The 20,327-nt window shown below is 42.5% G+C and overlaps 2 protein-coding genes across 2 annotated transcripts; one reads left to right on the forward strand and one right to left on the reverse strand.

The window, feature by feature from the left end:
- The first annotated feature begins 2,375 nt into the window (after positions 1-2,375).
- On the forward strand, positions 2,376-6,848 carry LOC132447667 (transcription factor-like 5 protein). The gene is made up of 7 exons (XM_060038607.1): positions 2,376-2,724; positions 3,067-3,669; positions 3,754-3,898; positions 4,028-4,187; positions 4,470-4,659; positions 4,926-5,067; positions 5,361-6,848. Exons 2-7 carry the CDS (start codon positions 3,074-3,076, stop codon positions 5,484-5,486), a joined length of 1,359 nt encoding a protein of 452 aa, XP_059894590.1. The 5' UTR covers positions 2,376-2,724; positions 3,067-3,073; the 3' UTR covers positions 5,487-6,848.
- Positions 5,981-20,177, reverse strand: col9a3 (collagen, type IX, alpha 3). Its single transcript, XM_060038264.1, has 32 exons — positions 19,869-20,177; positions 18,881-18,949; positions 17,698-17,733; positions 17,536-17,607; positions 17,274-17,327; positions 15,496-15,531; positions 14,830-14,853; positions 14,478-14,531; positions 13,635-13,688; positions 13,483-13,524; positions 13,242-13,298; positions 13,085-13,138; positions 12,869-12,922; positions 12,688-12,741; positions 12,532-12,585; positions 12,321-12,374; positions 12,155-12,208; positions 11,998-12,051; positions 11,776-11,829; positions 11,548-11,592; positions 11,403-11,456; positions 11,143-11,196; positions 10,109-10,162; positions 9,924-9,995; positions 9,313-9,348; positions 9,108-9,152; positions 8,851-8,883; positions 8,160-8,306; positions 7,999-8,053; positions 7,717-7,899; positions 7,514-7,591; positions 5,981-7,391 (listed from the first exon to the last, which is right to left on the reverse strand). The coding sequence occupies exons 1-32, from the start codon at positions 19,932-19,934 to the stop codon at positions 7,207-7,209; spliced, it is 2,037 nt and encodes a 678-aa protein (XP_059894247.1). The 5' UTR covers positions 19,935-20,177; the 3' UTR covers positions 5,981-7,206.
- Positions 20,178-20,327: the final 150 nt, after the last annotated feature.

The raw sequence follows: 20,327 nt of genomic DNA on the forward strand, positions 1-20,327 counted from the left end.
ACTAGGCTTTAGGGGGGGATTTAGAGGTCCAAATGTGGCGGATCCGTGGCCTAATAGGAGAGGACCGGAGAGGAATCAGGATCTTGTTTCTGAACAAGGAAGTGAAGGTCCACTGTCACAGGGCAGCAGGGATTTAGATCCAAGAGGTCTTGACTCTGATTTCAACAAAGGGGCAGGTATGAGTCGATCACCAGGTCTGAAGTCAATGGGCCCAGGACTCAAACCTCAACCTAAAGTGCCTGAAATCGAAAGTTTAGGTTCACATGGACAGTCACCCGTCAACAAAACTTTGAGTCCAACTGAAGGCATTGGAGGCCTCCCTCATCTTAATTTTGACAGCCCACATAATAAATCAGCAAACAGACTTTTAAAACATAAAACACCTCTACTACCTACGCCCACAGGTCTCATTCGCCCTCCAAACCGTTTGATACACAAACCCAATGTTTTTGTTCATGGAAGGGACTGGAATAGAACACCTGTTGGCATAAGCAGAGGAACTTCAGGTCCAATTAACAAGGAGGACAACCCAAATGAGAAACTCAATGACCCTTTGAAATGTGAAACAGACTCTGATAAGAATTCTAAAAAGACAGGTGAAGAGCCAGTCGAGAAAAAGGCAACCGAATGACATGTATGCCATCCCCATGGACAGTAAGGGAGCTGGATGACATCACAAGGTTTAAGGCATAGAAATGCAAGGGCAAACATTTGTCTATAGTTGTAGTCCTTGCATTGAAAAGTCATTGTAATATTGTAAAAACCCATGTAAATGGTCAAACTCTTTTTTTGATGTAGATATCGCCACAAGTGTATTTTATTTTTTAATGTTTATTTTTAAGTTAATATGCTCTTCATTCTTTGAATTCATATTTGTTTCAGATTTGATGTTCAAATATATTGCTTCCTAAAAGTAATGCAAATGGCTTTTCAAGTTTATTTGTTCATTAAGTAAAGCAAAAATATATTTTATATTAGCTCAACATCGCCATAGTTTCAGGACAGTAGCCTAGAACTGGTATACATGTTTAACTCAACCAATGATGTTTTAATGACATGTTTTGTCCTTTGATATTGAAATCATTAAAATGTTATGAGAACAAATTTATATTTATTTAAATTTTCCACTCTTTTATACTTTTCAATTTTCTATGTGATGATCAGGGAGTCGTTAGGATCTATCTATCTATATATATAATTATTTTCTTTATCTATATCTATATATCTATATTTTAATATATAGGCTATATATACTGTTTATATATATATATATATTTACTGTGTATATATATATACTGTATATATATATATATATATATATATATATATATATATATATATATATATATATATATACAGTGACGGCTGGTGGTGCTTTTGGGTGGGTGGGCTAACATTTATCAATACTTAGCAGGGCCAGACGCCATGAGGTCACCTTTATATCTCTGTTCATAACTTTCATATAATGTGAATGATTTTTAAACAAGAATAAGGTGTAGAGAGATGCGTGTTTTTATTTGAAGCACAATTATAAATAAAAAGAAAAATAAGGTGTTTAAAGTGCTTGAGCTGAAATTGAACATTTCGAACTCAACCATTAAGTAAAATGGCGTCCGTTATTTTGAGTGCAATTGAACATTTTAATAGCATTAAACAATTAAAATGTTGACCAGTCTCCCTTTGCGCAAAAATGCGGCTGTAGACGATCACACACTCTTTGTTCGAGACATCTGTCTCTCCGTGAATCGTGAAGGACATGTATGTGGTGTTTCCGACGTTCGCAGCTGTCTTTTGCTTTAAGGTGTCGCCTATTACCGCAATGAATTGTGCACATGCCATCTCATTGCTATACGTCGTGTTGACGTTTAATCCATTTTTCTTCATGAGAATAATTTCGGATTTAAATTTGGTGAATGGCAACTCCTCTTTCGCAATGTTGTATGCAACATTAAATTTGATAATTTCCGATTCCTTAGAGAACCTTATTGTTACATTTGTTCAGAAGGACACTTCATGTTCTGAAGAAGGTTCATGTTTTAAAGTCGTTCATGTTCAAAAGAGCCATTCATGTACCAAAATATAAAACAATATGTTCTAAGGTTTTTAATAATATTTTTTAATTTTTACTGTAAAAGGTAGGGAGGGCTTAGCCCTGTTAGCCAATACTGTGTGTGTGTGTGTGTGTGTGTGTGTGTGTGTGTGTGTGTGTGTGTACATATATATATATATATATATATATATATATATATATATATATATATATATATATATATCATTACATTTCAGCATAGATCCAAACCCTATTTACAACAAGTTTACAACAAGCAAATATGATAAAAAATATGTTATCTATAAACAGAAATAATTATTTTCACAGAATCAAAAAACATAATAAACTTATTTAATACAAATATCTGGGGTCTTTCCAAACGCCTGGCAGTGCTCCGCCTTCAGATATCTTTTATCTCACTCTTGACAGTGAGGTTCAGGTGGGATTTTGATTGGGTGCGCAGACCGTTCATGAACCAATCACTGAGGACGTCAGTTGCCACCGGAGTTGCTGTCTCTAAACTTGAGCCCCAATAATCTACTACGTAATGTACTAACATGTATTGCAGTCGTGAAGATCGGTAGGCTTTTATTAGACTTTGAGTGCAATTGAACAGCCTGTTCACATCTCTAAATACTGTACAATTTGTCGGCTTGGCGAATTCGATTTCTCTGGTAAGTTTCTTTAGATCTGTCTTTCAATAATTTAAGTGAATTTAATCAACTAGTTGTCTTTATTGATCGTGACAAACTGTGATCTCGCAACACATACGTATAGCTAATATGTTATTTAAAATGTCAAAATATTGTAATATGACCATGAACTCGGTACAACACCAAACCCAACCACGCTCTTAGATCGATGTAGTCAGATATTATGAAGATAAATAAGGTTAAACGTAAGCTAATCGCGCTAACAATAACCGCATCAGCGCGAGAGGTCACGGCGCGAAACGGACGCCATCTTTAACAACAGGTCGTAATTGAGAACATATTGCTCTGTTCACCCCTCTTTAGATCGACCATGTCCAATGACATGGGGCAGCTTTTGGGCACTGAGATCAACCTGATGGAGATGTCGGAAGGTGAATACACACACCTCCAGCACCTCCTCCAGACGCAGATGGACGGGCAGGCCACGGAGCATGACGGCGTAGACGTCCGATTCCCCGCAACTATATTCGGCCTCAGTGTGACCACTCAACCTGCGACAACTCAACCTGCGACCCCTAAATATGATCCCGGATTGGCAAAAATGTTTACCTCCCCGACCATCCAAGCTATGGACCTTTCAACCTCAAACGATGAGCAATGTGTCATCCCAGATCTGAGGCTGAATGAGACGGTGGACATAGAGGAACTAGCCATGGTCATTTCCTGCAGTGGCAGTGGCCACTCTGGAGAAAAAACTCCTACTACTTGTGGCGAAGTGCCAGGCTCTGTGCTTGTTAGAGTTAAACGGGAAGCCGGTGAGACCCTGACCGAAGCACCTGCTCACGGTTGTGGATTCTCACTGAACCGACCCCATTCCTCTGCTAGAGTTTGTCTGGAGAAGAGGTTTAGCTGCATGGCCGAGGATGTCCCCAGACAGCAGGACACCCAGACGGCAGTTCTTACCAAGTATGAGCAATCTATATTTGTCCTTGTGAAATGGTGGAATGATCAATGCTATTGTGTGACAGTTATGTTTTGTTCTGTTCCTAGTTTTTTGACGATGCTTCAGCAATCCACTGAATCTCAAGAACCAAGCATTCATCAACAAATGCAGAAGTGGATGAAATCAGATCGAACTAATCCCATTGAGCTTTCAAACCCATACGGAGGGGCCCTGTTCAACCCAATCACTGGCGTGTGTGGACTAGTACAAACCTAAATATTAACAATTGTATTATTCTGCTCCTAGCGTTTTCTTAGTCATTGTTCACTAATTGATACCCCCCCCCCCCCCCCCCCCCTTTATTTTTCATGTTCATCTCAGGCTTTTGGACATATTTCACATATTGTTGAACCCAACAAGCATCAAGGCCTGATCAATGCAAATAACTTTTTAAGTTATTGTCCAGAGAAAGCGGCTGCTAAGGGGCAATGTGTCAACTGCACCAACCAAACAGAAGAACAGGAATGGGTTAAAGTGGAAAGTAAGAATTACTTATTCCTTTCTTTCTATATATCATCTTTTATAGATGTATCTTTACATTTCATATGTATTATATATTGTTCTTACTTTATGTATATATATATATAATATTTTATATACAGATTATTTCACATGAAATGTATTATATATTGTTCTTACTTTCTATATATATCAATTTATATATGTATTATTACACGTCATATGTATCATATATTGTTCTTACTTTTAATATACGATTATATATGAGAGGCATGTTTAATCTGACACTTCATCATTTATGTAGAGGAGGCGGTGCCTACAGCCCCTGTAAAGCGCACCCGGTCCCGGATCATGAGGGGTCCCAGCGTGGCTTCTCAGGTAGAAGGCCCTAGAGCCGCTGTAGAGGCAGGGAGGAGTGGCAGGAAGAAGGCAGGCAACCCGGCTGAGAGTAGCCAGCGCAGAGAGAAACATAACAGTAAAGAGAGGGACCGCAGGTAGGCAGGAGCGCTACCATCTCTGCTACAAGTATCAACTGTTAACCAGCCCCTGGAGTCCTGGTTAACAGTAAATAACAGGACAGGACTTCAATGAAAATACATACTTAATATGGTTTAAGATTACTTTGCAAACAGTTGCTCAAAGAATTTGTGTAGTTTGTGTCAAACATTTATCGTATTGTAATTCCTCCTTTTATTTTTTCAAGAGTGAATGGAAATACTTAATTAATTAATTCTGATGTATTTCGGCAACCGTTGTGCAGGAGGCGGATTCGCATGTGCTGCAATGAGTTGAACACCCTGGTGCCCTTCTGCAGACCAGACACGGACAAGGCCTCCACTCTGCAGTGGACCGCGGCTTACCTCAAGTACATCGAGGAGGTGTACGGAGACTCACCCAAAGAGGTGGCCTGAGTTATCAATCTGGATAACCATTCAAATCCTTTCATGATCACCTTCCTCTTAATGTACTGGGAAGATCTTTGTACTTTCTCAATATCATAGGATGGATGAAGTAACCTAATGTCCCTATTTCAAACTATATTTTGAGAAACATACAATCAGTAATTACAAATAAATTAAAAAGTTAAAAAATAAATATATATTATAGATGGTTGGCTCCCATAAGTATGTATAAATTATGAATTTGTCGGATGGTGACTAGCTTCACAATATTCTCTCTGTTGCTTTTGACACAGAACTTCCAGAGCACTTTCTGTGGTACGACCGGCCTCCGCAAGAAGCCCAGCACAGACTCTGACCACGTCCACCTCCACCAGGAGATGGCAGGCACAGCAAGCACTGCTCTGGCAGCAGAACAGTGAAACCCCAACACTGCTCTCTTTAGTTATCCATATATCTATGAATTGATATCACATCTTAGTGGCTGAGGTTTCATCAACGTTGCTGTTCGACCAGAAAGCATCAAGTAAAGACAAATTCAAGGAAAATGTGTGAGGATGCATTGTTAAATTGTAATATTCCTTATTACTTTATTGCATTATTATTTTGAAACTTCCTATTTCCTATATTTTATATTATAATAGATGTATTCCCCATTTTCCAAATGTAGGGTTCATCAGACATGCCAAATAATAATAATTTTTTAAAGGATAGGTATCCCTTTTTAGTAGGGGTCTCTTTTGCAGACGGTAAGCATTAGTGCCTTCAGCAGGTCTCGTTACTGTGAATTACCATCCGTTTTCTCCTTAAGACTTTAAAAAAATTTCATTTGGGTGCCGAAATGCTTTTTACAGGACATTGCGGAAAGTGATATGCAGGTGGCACTGTTTCGCATTGAAAGACAAATTACAGGGTGTACGAAACTTATTTATAGTATTTATTATCAGTCATGATATTTTGCCTCAAGGTGCGAATTTAAGAAACAGAATCCAATTGCATTGTACATCCGTTACATTTAGCAAATATTTAAAGAAAATGTTAATTTGTGTTCAATAATTTTTCATGTGATTCTTCTGTCCTGGTTGTATTCAATTGAAAGTAAATGTTACTGCTTTTATGTAATGGCTTCGCTTTATTCTTTATGGGTTGATTGGTATAGATTATCTTGATTTACAGAAGAGTAATGTTTTACTGAAAAGTGGCTTTATTTGTTATTTCTCACAACATGACGCTGTAGCATCTTACTGTACATACAACAGTCACCCACCAATAATAAATATTATTTAAACGCATGTATATTTAATTGGTACTGCACCAGTATTACATAGTGGATGTGGTCATTGGCGAACTGAAAAAAGAAAACTTCCATCAATTCTTCAATCTCAATTCGTCATCCACATCCTAGATAATTAAATATCAAAACTTGATTGAAGGTAAATTGTATGAACTTAAAGCTGTAATAAAACAAACATAAACATAAAAACCTAGACTGCCAAAAAAAGACTAGTAAGAGTTAGAAATCTTTTGCATTAATATACAAAAATTCTGGGCCTTGGGTTTTCCTTTTTTTAATTTTAGTTACAAAATTACAAATAGTCAAGACTAGCCTCTCAACACTGGCACCAATCTCTATATATTACATTGTGTATCTTGACTTTTGAGGTAAATGGAATGGTACCTGGAATGACCATTCATAGACCGTGATACTTGTACATAAAGGACAATCACAGTACTGCTGAAGAGCACCATCTGTAACGGGGGCTAACGGTTGGTGTTATTTCTTTACAAACCAAGGACTTAGAAAAATGAATGTACTACGGCCACTTTCTGATGAGTCATTGGAAGTCAGGCTATTGTCGTTATCTGCTGATGGTAATGGCTGCGCCGCTGTTGTCTTGCACCCTCGTCTCACTCTTGTCTGTTTCATTGATGTGATCAATATTTTTAGTCTCTCAGCTGCGTTTTTGTTCTCTTCCCACTCGTGATGTTTCCCTCGTTTCCTCCGAAACCCCGTCTTCAATTATTAACGCATAAAGGGAATGTGTGTGACGACGTGTCTCTTTTCCTCTCCGCTCGTCCTCCTCCGGTCCCCCGTCGTGGAATGGGGTGGGGGGGTGGTGCCTCGGGGCAACAGAGTAACGTCTAATGGTTCTTGGGGTTGGAGGATTTCCCGGCCACCGAGGCGCCCTGGCAGGCCGATGTGTCACAGATTCCAGGGGTGCCATGGTGCCCAGTCCTACCTACCCGGCCTGACTCTCCGGGCTCCCCGGGGTCTCCGGGGGCGCCATCACGCCCGTCCTTCACAATGCCGGCAACTCCCGGAAGACCTGTTAACAAACGTATGTCAAGGTGAGTCAAGTATACGAGTGGGACGTTTTTGGAGCAGCATTAAGCAGCCAGTGTAACTGCAGACATATCAACATTAGTCCTATCTGTTGAGGTCTCAAACCTTGGTAGCCCTGGTCTCCTGCCGGCCCCTCGATAGCTTTGCCGAGAGGGCCCTTGTCACCTTGTGTACCAACTTCACCTGTTGGGGCGATGAAGACATTTCATTTAATTATTATCAAAAGGTATTTTACTTTAGTTGTAATTATAAAAAATAATAAATCCACTCTTCCATCAATGTTTTTCTATGATATAAGTTTTTATTACCTCTGGGGCCGTTGTCCCCGAGGTCTCCTGGAAGCCCCCTGTACCCCGGGGGTCCCTGGGTACCAGGGTGTCCGATGGAGCCGGTATCACCGGGCATCCCTTGGGGTCCTGCAGGGCCGGGTCTGCCCACCCCACCAGGTGCAAGGGGCCTCCTCAGGTTAGCCGCAAGCTGGGCGATTTGATCTGCGGAACGGAAGGAGATGGAAGAGAGACGTTGTGAGCTGCTTGGCCGCCTGTGTCAGACTTGAGGTATGAATGGACAGGAGAGGTTCAGATCTTCACCATCGATCATGGAGCCACACAGCTCTCTGATGTGCTGTTCACTGGTCAGTTTACCCTGAAACACAACCACTGCGGTTATCTCTTTCAAAAGATAGCAAACTAATCACAATGCATTGGCGAGGTTACACATTTGTCCTCTGAGGTGACCAACCAACACTCACAGGTACGCCGTTCTTTCCTGCAATCCCAGGCAGGCCCTGTTCTCCTTGGAAGCCCATTGGTCCAGGTTTTCCCGGGACCCCTCTGGCCCCCAGCTCTCCTTGTGGCCCCGACACGCCCTTAGGGCCCAGCTCTCCACGCTTTCCTGACTGAGAACAATTAAACAATGAAAATGATCACGCACCACATGCATCCAACTCTTCACATTTTCTGGGATGAAATTGTCATTTTATTATAGTACAAAGACACACTTTCATTATGCCTCAACCCTTTAACACCCTGAGTGAAAATACTCATAAGGTGCATTGTTGCTTCATAATTACTTTGGTTAACGCTAACAGCAAAACCAATGAGATAGAGACTCATCAGTGCTGTTTCTGTAATTACTTTAATTGCTCTACGCCGACGGCTTAATGTGACTCCCCATTGGTGCATTGCAGTGAAGAGACTTAATACTGAAGGCTAATGCTGAACAACTCTAACCGATTAATCCTCTTACAATTGGAATGTGAGGTTGATGTTAGGCCATTTGAGGAAATTAGCACCAGTACAAAGCTGAAAATCGTTTTTGTTTTGCCATTTGAACAGAAATCGTATGTAACATGATATATTGATGGGGTTGATATTACGAAAAAGAAAAGCAGAAATACAAATAGATCCATTAATAATGCAACGTAAAATATGTGGATTTACCTCTCCTTTATGACCAACTGGTCCAAATGGACCCTGGAAAAGAATAACAGTATCCATAGTTTACCACATAATTACACATTAAATAATACATGATACATGTAATACATAATTGATTATCAATTATTTTCATAATATTCCGTCATAAGACCCACGACCAAATCAATGGTACATAAGAATAATAACTGTATTAAAGCCCAACGGTAAACCGTGCATTGCACACTAGCCCTGCCTCTTCAAAAGATGGAGTCTATACTTACAGGTTCTCCATTCTCTCCCGGCAAACCATCACTTCCTGCAACGCCCTAAACAGAAACACAAGTGGCTTGATCAAGCACAAGACCAGATCGTTACCTAAACGGTAATATCAGAGACACAGTCCCTTTAAGGCTGATTTAAATGAGAACAAACGCCTTGCACATATTAACCAATAGAGTTTCTGTGCCAGCATATTGCTTCCATTACCATCTCTCCCTTAGGGCCAGAAGCTCCGGTGGGGCCCTGAGGAAAAGAGAGAGCGAGAGGGTATGTTTAGTCAAAGAAACTGCTGAAAAAAATGTAAGCTTGGGGCAGCAGGCTGTATGGATGGGGCAGGCTGTGCTACAGGGAGAGGGGTATAGGATGCAGACCGGTCCAAGGGAACCTGTATAAAGACGGCCTTTGTTCCGTCAACAGGGCTTGAACAGACGGCTACCTTGTTAGCCCCCTGGAGAACATGGGGCGGGGGGGGGGGGGGCCTCCATGTTGTGACAACATGTCTGCATGTACGGTGTGGGGAGTTGATATTGATTGTTTGGGTTATTGGTATGTGCACCCTATTGGTCTGAAGGGAGACCACAACCATTTCAAAAGGGTCTGTGTGCTGTAATTGATTATATTCACTCAATTTCCATATCCACGATATGATTAGCTCACTTGGTTTATGGTTGCCATCTGGCTGGTTGGAAGATGGGCGAAAGAGTGTTGGTAATCTTCTGACTGCAGAATATTCACCGCGGTACTGTTGCAGTTGGGCTTGGTGTGATTGGGTGCGGTAACTGCTATTGGTCATTTGGTGCTTTGTCAACAAAACTCACCCTCTCACCAAATCCTCCACGAATACCGGTCGGACCTGGAAGTCCTGGGTCTCCCATAGCTCCCTTACCTCCCTGTTGGTCATAAGCAGGTTATCATGACATACAGAAGAATGGTAAAACACCATAATACAAGGGAAAAGAATAGGTCCTGCATAACCACAGAAGCAGCTCCTCACACCACTGACCTGGAAGCCTTTGACTCCCTGAACCCCCACGTTGCCCACTGGTCCGATGCCCCCCTGTGGAAAGCAGGAAGAAATATAGGATGAATCTTTGCCTCTTATCGAAAACAATCTAACAATCCAAACAGATGGGATTCGCAAAATAACGAAAACGCTTGAAATGTATTCATCTGGGTTTTGGTTTGGATATTATACGTTTTCCTGAGATATGCAATGCTATGTGATGCAGGATGTGTTAGGGCTAGCCTGGGGTAGCACAATGCATGGGGTAGTGTAGATTGCACAGTGTCCCTCTGTCTATTCATGCTTGCTATGTAAATACCTGCTCTCCCCACTGACCCAGCACTACCTCTGAATTAATCTGAGCAAGACCCCGAGGCGGCAGCCAAGTTCTTCTCATTTACGTTAATATCAATGTTTTCTGTTTATAGGTTCATATTATTTTTAATAGAAGGTGTATATTTATTATCCTACTATGCATTTAATGTTTTTTAAAACATTGCTTCTCTAGCATTCGTGCAAGATTGAGAAAGCATATTTCACAGCAAGGCAAAACTAATAAATATACTTTTAAATAGTGTTTCCGGCCAAGTCTGTCAAAGACGTGGTCGTTTCCTCTGGCAACGAGACAGCCAAGCCTATATATAGACAGACCATCGTCATCAAGCCACCTTCTCAAACAACCAGCGCTCCAGAGATACCGACTGACGGAACAAGTCTCTTTAGTTTTTACCAAAAGGCTCTTGGAAGTTTGTCAGTTTGTTTGTTGCTAGAACAATGAAGTCATCCACCAAGACCAGCACACAATGCTTATTTAACCCCAAGACTCTGTTAAACCTTCAGGCCTGCTGTGCCCTGGAAGGACCAGGGAAGTCACCAGCTGTTTACCTTCACATCTATACATCTAAACGACTTAAGTCAGGTACGCCAGAAGTATTTCTACAGTGTTACAGTGCTTTAGAGCAACACACTATGCAAACGATCATTGCCCCTGCCATCTGCTGCGTCATTGGGCACACGTAACCATGACAACTTACAACGACTCCTCTGGGTCCAGCCATTCCTCTCTCTCCAGGGACACCGATGTCACCCTGTGGGGGAAGACAGAACGGGCACATCAACAGAGCGCAGTGATTGGACAGTCCTCATCTTCAACTTTCACAATTTAGACCAGTCAATCAAAATGCATGTTGTCGTTGATCGAGATGTGTACACATTTTATCGTTGAATCACGGATCTATCTTATCCTATGGAATCATCTAAAATGGGTCAATCCCTTCCCCCTTCAGATACATACAGGAATACCTGGCTCTCCAGAGGGTCCCGTTTCGCCCATCTTCCCTGCATCACCCTGGAGTGAGAGAAGGTAGAGTCAGACTGGCTGCTCCCTCCTTGGGTCTTACCTCTGCTCAGTGGCTCGACAGACTTAATAATGCACTCACGACTGTCCCTTTAGACCCCTTTCCTCCGGCCCTTCCTTGTAGACCCTGGAACACAATAACAACAAAGTTAAATGGCTTGCGGTTGTATTCCAGACGGTAACAAAGGGACATTGAGATGGAGACGCATGTAGATCAGGAGAATGTTACTTAGGTTCTTTGACTTCATAGATGAACCAACACATGACACAACACAACGAGGCACTCGGCCGCCGCCGCTGTGAAACTCACAGGAAGTCCGTTGGGCCCTTTCTCTCCAGGGACCCCGTTCCGGCCCGGATCGCCCTGGGGACACACAGACCGTTAACAGTGTCATCCTCTCCCTATGAACTCAGAGGCATCTCGTGTGGTATTGAGCTTGGTTAGATCCCATTGATGGATTAACGGATTGATTAACATCAACAGAGGGGTACTGTAACGTCTAGCAGCAGGGGGATTGGTGGGGGCACTCACCTTCTCTCCGTCAAGTCCCTGGGTGCCGTCTTTGCCATCCCTGCCGGGGATGCCCTGTAGTTAGAATCAAGTCTAATTAGAACAGGCCACTTTAGGATAAAACCCACGAACCATGTATTGTGTTAAAACAGGTAGTTCTACTGAACAAGACACTCACAGGCTCTCCTTTGGGTCCTAGTCCACCGGGACCTCCTTTAGGACCGATTTTGCCCTGAGAGAATGGGGGAGATATTTCTAGCTCTGCTTCCCCAACAAAGGCATTTATAATCCTTTTTTAAAAAGGATTGTTAAGAGAGGTGTCTGAGACCTGGTCCTCTACTCACAATGTCTCCCTTGGGTCCGTTGAATCCCTGGGGTCCCTTCTCTCCTGCATCACCCTGAAAGCATCAGATTGAAACACACACCCAGCTATTCATTGATGGGAGCAGTTATCCGTTTTGCAACAGCATCCCACTTTAATCCCCCCCCCCCCCCCCCCCCCCCCCTCCAGTAATTCCCTCTTGGAGTGCGTTAGAAGCAGGATGAGAGACTCACTGTCTTTCCAATGACGCCTGTGATACCAGGCTTGCCTCTGAAGCCTGTCAGACCCTGGAGGCAGAACACAACATGTCAGCCACGACAGTGAGGATATAAAACACCAACACCCGCTTAAATACCAAGTGTGTGATCCACGTTGTAAATGTTACCTACCCTGTTTCCTACAGCTCCCATTGGCCCCTGGAGGCCCCTGAGACCACGTGGGCCCTGAAAAACAAGCCGACTTCGTTGTAAAGGCATCTTCATACTGGCCTCAATGTCTCATCCACAATGCCAGAAATACGCACAATATGCATAACTGATCAAATAGGAGGGTTCTAGTCTGTAAACTCACCTGCAGACCCACAGTACCAGGAATACCTGGAGGACCAGGCGGGCCAACGATACCCTACAAGAAAGATGATAAGATATTTACTTTTTACAATTTCTTATTATCAACAGTTGTATTGAATCAATACTTCTTGCCCAGCTGCTGATGGTGCTATTTTTCACAGACTGCAGTGCACAGTAGGCCCAATGAAAGTATCGACGGTGTTTAACGAAGGCTCACCTTCTCCCCGTCTTTGCCGAGTTCTCCTTTGTCTCCCTTATGGCCTGTGTGTCCCTACAAGAATACGACGGGAAGAGGGATTGTGTGTTAGAGAGCACACAATTCAATCAGTTCTGAATGTTGAGAAGCGACAGCCGCCGCAGATGGACATGCTCACTTTGAATCCTGGCATCCCAGGAGGACCAGGCGGGCCATGGGGACAAATGGCGGGACACTGCAAAGGACAGACCGAGACACAGATAAGACTGAGGCACAGCCTCTGTGGAGCACTGCACTGCTCTGCCGCCTGAATAATGTAGCATGCTGTGGTACATTATGTCTGTTTCACAGCCGGGATCAACAAGTATTTTCTTATGTTATCTTTACAGCTACGTGAATCAAGACCACTGCACACGTACCAGAAGATCCCCACTGCCATCAGGAAGAGTGCCAGGAAGACCCTGGTTGTTGGTGGGAGAGGAAAAAGAGGAAAAGTATTTTAATAATAATAAAAATGTAATATCTGACTTGTCTTGCCATTGTCTCAAAGCATAATCCCATTAGCACTTACTGGGGGTCCATCAGCGCCGACAGGGCCAGCAAGCCCTGCAAGACCTTCAGAGCCCTGGTGGAGGAATAGAGAACATCAGCAATGTTCATGCAAACCATGCAGAGCCTCACCTACTTACATAACATTTCTATGTTCAAGATGAATTGCAACTCAAAAATCATATCATCTTCTTGTTTGGTTTTACTGCAAATGTCTCATGCATTAGGCCTTATAATATAAATTATATTTGATTTAATGTTTTCATTTTCGGTGATAGTTGACAATCGCAGATAACTGTGCAAAGTCTCCCATCAAACTGACACAAATGCGACAAAATAAAGACAAAATCCTAAACATAAGGTTACAAGCATTGCTTGTAACCTTATCTTACTAAAAATCTCTCCCCACGCTCACTTCATGCTGATAAAATACATGTATTACACTATTTACTCACATCTTGTCTGCTTTCACTCTATACTTTGCGTTGTTTGCTATTTTGCTGAGACGGGAATTCAAATTTGTTTGTGTGTTTTGGAATCTTCTCTGGACGAAAAATGCCAATTAAAAAATATGATCTCAAGGCCGCAGTCTGTGCAGCCAGGGTGAGTTCATCCTCCCATCGAACTCTGTCACGCATCACCCTCATAACGCATACACACTGAGCACACAAAGGAGCGGTACTAACGATGTTTTCTTCAAGCAACATCGCTGCTTGTGTGGTTATTTTTAGTGCTGTGTTTTACTGTACGATATGGTAATGAGGGTCAGAGATACACTAGCAGACTGTTGTGGGAGTACAGCAAGAGCAAGGATGAACGCCCCCCTGGGAACAGCAGGCTTCAGGAAGCGTGCTCAGATACTCACTGCTGGGCCCTGTGGTCCCACTCCGCCTGGCAAGCCGTTGGTTCCCGGCAACCCCTGAAATGAATAGACAGGAAATAAGGTTACTTGAAAACAAATAGCAGCATATAATCATTATGGAATAGAGTGCCGTTATGGTGTTGCTATATGCTATAAATACCTAATGTCATTGGATTTTGCCCTTTTTTATATTTTGGGTTGAGATTCGATTTCTTTTCCCATATTGTCCGTTATTTATTTTCCTTAGAGCAATAATGCAAACATGGTGCATGCACACACACATGCACAGACAGACACATAGACACATGCACGCCCACACACACACAGATACAGATAGGAAAAAAGCTCTACTCACTGCAGCTCCTGATCTCCCTCTGCCCTACGAAGAGAGGGGAGGGCAAATTAAGTCACAGAATTATGCATAATCACATGTTCAGCAATCAAAGCTTTGAATTGTTCTGTATCCTGTTAAATATTAGTGCCTCTCAATGGGAACCTGATGAACATTTTCGCTCTCTCATTATCCCTTGGCTAATTTAATTATGCATATTTTCTTTCTGACTTCTACTTTCTTGTTTCTCCCATGCATAGAGCACACGTATGACTTATTTTGCATTGATTGCATTGCACCTTCACGTTGATTAGATTGGTACAATCATTGGTACATTCATTATCACTGATTTGACATAATGTGTATTTATCCTCGTAATTATGAGTTCCAATTACTTATGTTCATCAAACATGTTCAGCTTCTCTCCTTTAGCTTGTATTTGCGTAATTTCAAACAGCATAACCCAATTTTGGGTTGTAATATAGCCGTGTCCACTTCAGAGCAGTGGATGGCTCTGCCTCGTGATTACATTGTTATGTCCCTTGCAAACGCCTAATTTGAGGACGTGTACAAGCAGTGTCAGGCTGACCCATCACATGCGTCAAGTAGTTACAATATCTGGATATCAATTTGATTAAGTATGTGACCTGACCAGAAGAGGATGTTTTAGTTAAAGGTAGTGGTACTTACAGGAGGCCCACCTGGCCCAGGGGGTCCCGCATCACCCTGCACAATAAGGAAGACAATTATTACAATGATGCATCTTCTAAGGATTCTAATGACAATGCTAACATAGTTATATTTACTGTATTATTGTATATATATGAATTTGAATATACAATTGAATTGCCATTAAATAGAAACAAAACATATTTATCTCAACAACTAAGTTGTAGGGTGTATCCTATATCATATATAATGAGGTATGTTAAGTAGATACAATGGTTTATGTCTGTGACTGTGTGTGTCCTGGGGGGGGGGGGGGTAACACTTTTGACATAATTGAGAATACAGTACTGTAACTCAATGATTATCAATACATACAAGAGCAAAACAAAATACCAATTCACAAATGCAAAAAACTCCTTGAAATAAATATGAAACGGTGATAACCGTTACACCTGGTAATTGTCTCCCTGCAGCAATCCATTTGGCTTAATTATTATGTAGTTGAATGACATTTCACTCCGGGTGGATTGGCGGTTTTAAACTGAAAGTAATTTTCCCTTCCTATTTTAAAATCTCCAACCTACAGAACTGACTCCTTCATCCTATTCCTGCATTCTCATTGGCTGTATTTGGTTTTCTTGTGTGGTGAGAAGTGCACAGTGCGTCTTCACATGGCTGTGTGGTCGGGAGTCTCTGCATTCCTCGTTGTGCAAACGAAACAAGAGCGCAGACGGCTGCAGAAATGCACAAATTTGGTAGAATATTTTACCAGTCTTTGTTGTACACACCCACACTAACACGCAAGCACACACCCACACTAACATGCAAGCAGGTACACACATGTGCACACACATGCACACGCACACACACAAACACTCGCACACACACACACACACACACACACACACACACACACACACACACACACACACACACAAACACACACACACACACACAAACATACGCAGTCATTACCTTCTAGGATGTATTTTTTTATTATTATTTTTGATATTGTCTACACACAAGCACGGGAACATTAAGATGGCATTAACTCAATTAGGCAAGGGCTTATCAATGGTGTCATCACTTATCCTTGTTTTAACCTCACATAATAAAGGTTCAACTGTAAACCCTACCAGACAGTTTCCAACAGCACAAGTCCTAGTAAAACAAGCATTAACTGTTGCCTAGCTCTTCATGTTTAGCTCGGGATAATTAGCTGGAATGCAAGGGATTTTCTATGGCATGGCTGTGTGTTCACAACCAGGTGAAGAAGTAGGTGACTCCAATATACCGTGTAAGGCATCTGTTTCATCATGTGAGCAGTGGCACTCTGAGCCCCAGGGCCAAAGACCCCCCCCCTCTCCCCGGTACCTGGTGGAGGTGGGCAGCTCGGTGCATTCCATACAGGATTAGGACAGAGCCAGCAGTCAGCAGTGCCCAAATCCGATTGGGTCTGCCCTCATTAAAAACCTTCCCACCAAGCGCACCAACCGTCTGGGTAAATCCAGAGAGACAGGAAGACTGGGGGGCCTTATCCCTGCATGACTGAGGACCCATATCTAACAGTAGGCAGTTGTGGGTTTTTTTACACCACTTATCACAATTGTGATGATTGTAGCTACAAATCACTCCAACTGAGAACAGGCGCGTGTAGCCATGTGTGTATGAGTATAATACTATTCTGTGTGGTGTTTTCCTGCTTAATTGCAGCTGGTAGATCGATGTCAGAGCAGAGACAGAATGAAGGGGATGTCAGGTAGGGTACAACCAGGGTGTGTACCACGAGTGTCACTTACCGCGTCTCCTGGGGGGCCGTCCTTCCCCGAGGGGCCATCAGGGCCGGTCAAACCCTGAGGGCACATGATAATAAATCATTATCCATAGACTATTCTATCCACTCATTTTACAACACAAACATGTGCATGATATCATGTGAATGTTGGTGCTAGCGCGAGATATTTAGCCTCACGGGGTTTAAACCTTTTGTGAGAAAGTGTTGCTAGACGTTCATGTCATGGGCATGGAGTTGGGTTGTTTTTGTTTGTTGAAGAGACTTACATCTACCCCTGGCAGTCCAGGGAGTCCCGGCTTCCCCGGTCCACCCGGCAAACCTGCTTTCCCCTTAGGACCCTGAAGAGAAGGAAGACGAGGAGAAAACGAGGTGAATAAACCAAATCAGATGCATGTTCTGCGTACACTATTATGTGGATGTTAACTTACAGCTTTTCCGGAGAGTCCAGCAGGGCCAGTTTTCCCCTGTGGTCAATATAGATAGGAGAAAGGAGACAGAGAAATCAATGACATAAGCATCACATCACACTGTATTTATAATTAGCATTTGAAAAGCATCATCACTCTGATAAAAGACTGCAACAGATGGGGACATATATATATATGTCCTCATCACATCATGAATAAAGGATGCTTTGGTGAGCATCTGGATCAGGGGCCGCCCCCTGCCAGGCGGTCTACAGGATGAGAGCTCCAGGTTGGCTGGAGCGTGTGTACGGACAGGGAGGAGCTCGGAGGTGAAACTTTAGATGCTCTCATAGGACTGGGGAATGCATGAATGAATAGACCCTCTGTGTGGCTGAGCACTCCTCATTTAGGATACAGAAACAGAAATAACCAGAGGCAAAGGGTCACACTGGACCGGAAATTTTCAAAAGCATTTTTTTGCTTTTATTTATTAGTACTTTTCCTTGAAATGCCTTTGATAGACCATAATCAATACATGGATTAATTAATTCATTATCCATTCATCCATTTTCCTTTCTTTGGTTTTGTTTGCTGTGTAAGCAACCACTGTAGTTGAGATTTCCTATTTCTTCATAGAAAGCTTTTCTTTCACAGCTTCCAACATACCAGTATTCTTCTGACATTGGCCAACTGTGTTTTGGTCATGTGTTTCTGGAGCCACGCTCCCACCACAGTAGGTTGTCAAGCCTCCCATCGTATCCACTCAGCCAAAACCATATGTACATTGACTACCAGAGAGTAAGTACCACCAACACCCCTGTGTCAACACCTGGAGGGAGGGGCAATGGCTTCGGAAAGGAGGAGGAGCCAATGTGATCAAATATGGTAGACACAAGAATAAATAAAGGGGCCGTAACATAAGGTAACATAAGAGAGGCTGCAGTTTGGATAAGATGTGTGGAACCACTTGTTGCACTACCATACATTGGACATTATGTCTAGAACTGTTGTCTTTATTCACACAAACACACTCTCACTTTCCCTCTCTCTCTTTCGCTTTCACACACACATGGAAACACATTTCGTTGATGGTGTCCTTTGATAAATATCTTGTTTGCAATATCTTAAAATCTTAAAACATATTTAAAACGTATATAATCTGAAAACTAGGCTGCTGACTAGCAGCTGGAGCGGCCTCACTCACGTCAGTGCCATCCTTCCCCAGGGGACCATGAGGTCCTGGGGGCCCAGATGCCCCTCTTGGTCCAGGTCTCTACAAAGAAAAAACATTCCTTGATCACCTGCTTGTGCTGGAAATCGTCAGCCTTTACGTTATTTGTAATTGATCATTACTGAGAAAGAAACAACAGTTTATCCTTCAATCCGGTCCAGACGGGTAAATAAGATACCTTTTTTTAACTGGTTCAAGAAGCATACATAATTTAGGAAATTCTAACATAAAATTACACAATAAAGTAATGTTGTTAATTGGGACTCAAATACGCATGCGTAGTTATGACACTAAAATGTGACATAACTATATAATGAATATACATGGGCTACAAATGCTATATATATGTAATACACAATAATAATAAACAATGATTTAATTTGGTAATGTATTATTCTCTTCATGAGTTTGAAATAGCCAATAGTTGAATTGGATCAATGAACAAAGATGGTATTATGCGCCCGGTAGGCCTGCTGCTTTCCAAAGAAAACATTCCATAGGTCTGGACAAACATAACCGACTCGCTGAGTTACCACCTGCGGACCATTAAGGTCCTAATTCATAGAAAATGTCCATACAATTGACAAAAAAACACAGCAGGGCCTCTGAGCTATGTTTAACGTTAAATTCCAATAATGCATAGGTATATTGATGGTAACAAAATATAACCTATTATAGATTGTTTTATATGGGTTCTTCTCTTTAAAGCGTCAGCTATACAGTAATAGGTACAACTTTAATCCACATTTAATTAGACTTTGACAGCCTTTGAATCAGGCCAGTATGGCAGACAGCATTTACTCGCCCAGTTATCAATGCAGTCAGGTGAAGTGTTTCACTTTATCAGGCACTACATTAATGGCATCATAGGGATAAGGTAGTTAAACAGAAGCTATAGGCCTATCTTTATTTTTAAGACGGGCTGTGGTCTCGTTCGGAGGTGCACCACCACCAACCTTACCTGGGCTGTAGAGGATGTCAAAAGTTGGCACAGTAAGAGCACCCCAAGAGCAGAGAATAACGCCATGGCTCCCGCTCGCCCCTAAAATCCGATTACGAAGCGGGAAATAATGCAACCCCGGTGCCCTGGTCCTCGTTAGCTCCCCCCGTATCAGCGACGGAGCCTTCCTTCACCTTGCGACGCACAGCTCCTGAATGACATCCGCTTTGAATCCAGATAAACCCGAGCCTCCGGCTGAAGGGGCTGAACTCAAATCTCGGACAGTGTTGGAAGTGGGTGAGGGGGGGCGATGAGAGGCAATGGGACGGGGGAGAGCTAGAGAAGGGCAACCCTAGGAGGAGACCAAACAAGTGGGCTGGGTCGTCGTGATATGTCAAGACGAGGTCTAGCCTATAGCAGTCCAGCACAAGAGGCCACTTTCACTATAAAAGCGTAGGCCTGTATGGACGATGGGATGCA

The sequence above is a fragment of the Gadus macrocephalus genome, chromosome 1, assembly GCF_031168955.1.
Source record: "Gadus macrocephalus chromosome 1, ASM3116895v1".
NCBI classification, from domain to species: domain Eukaryota; kingdom Metazoa; phylum Chordata; class Actinopteri; order Gadiformes; family Gadidae; genus Gadus; species Gadus macrocephalus.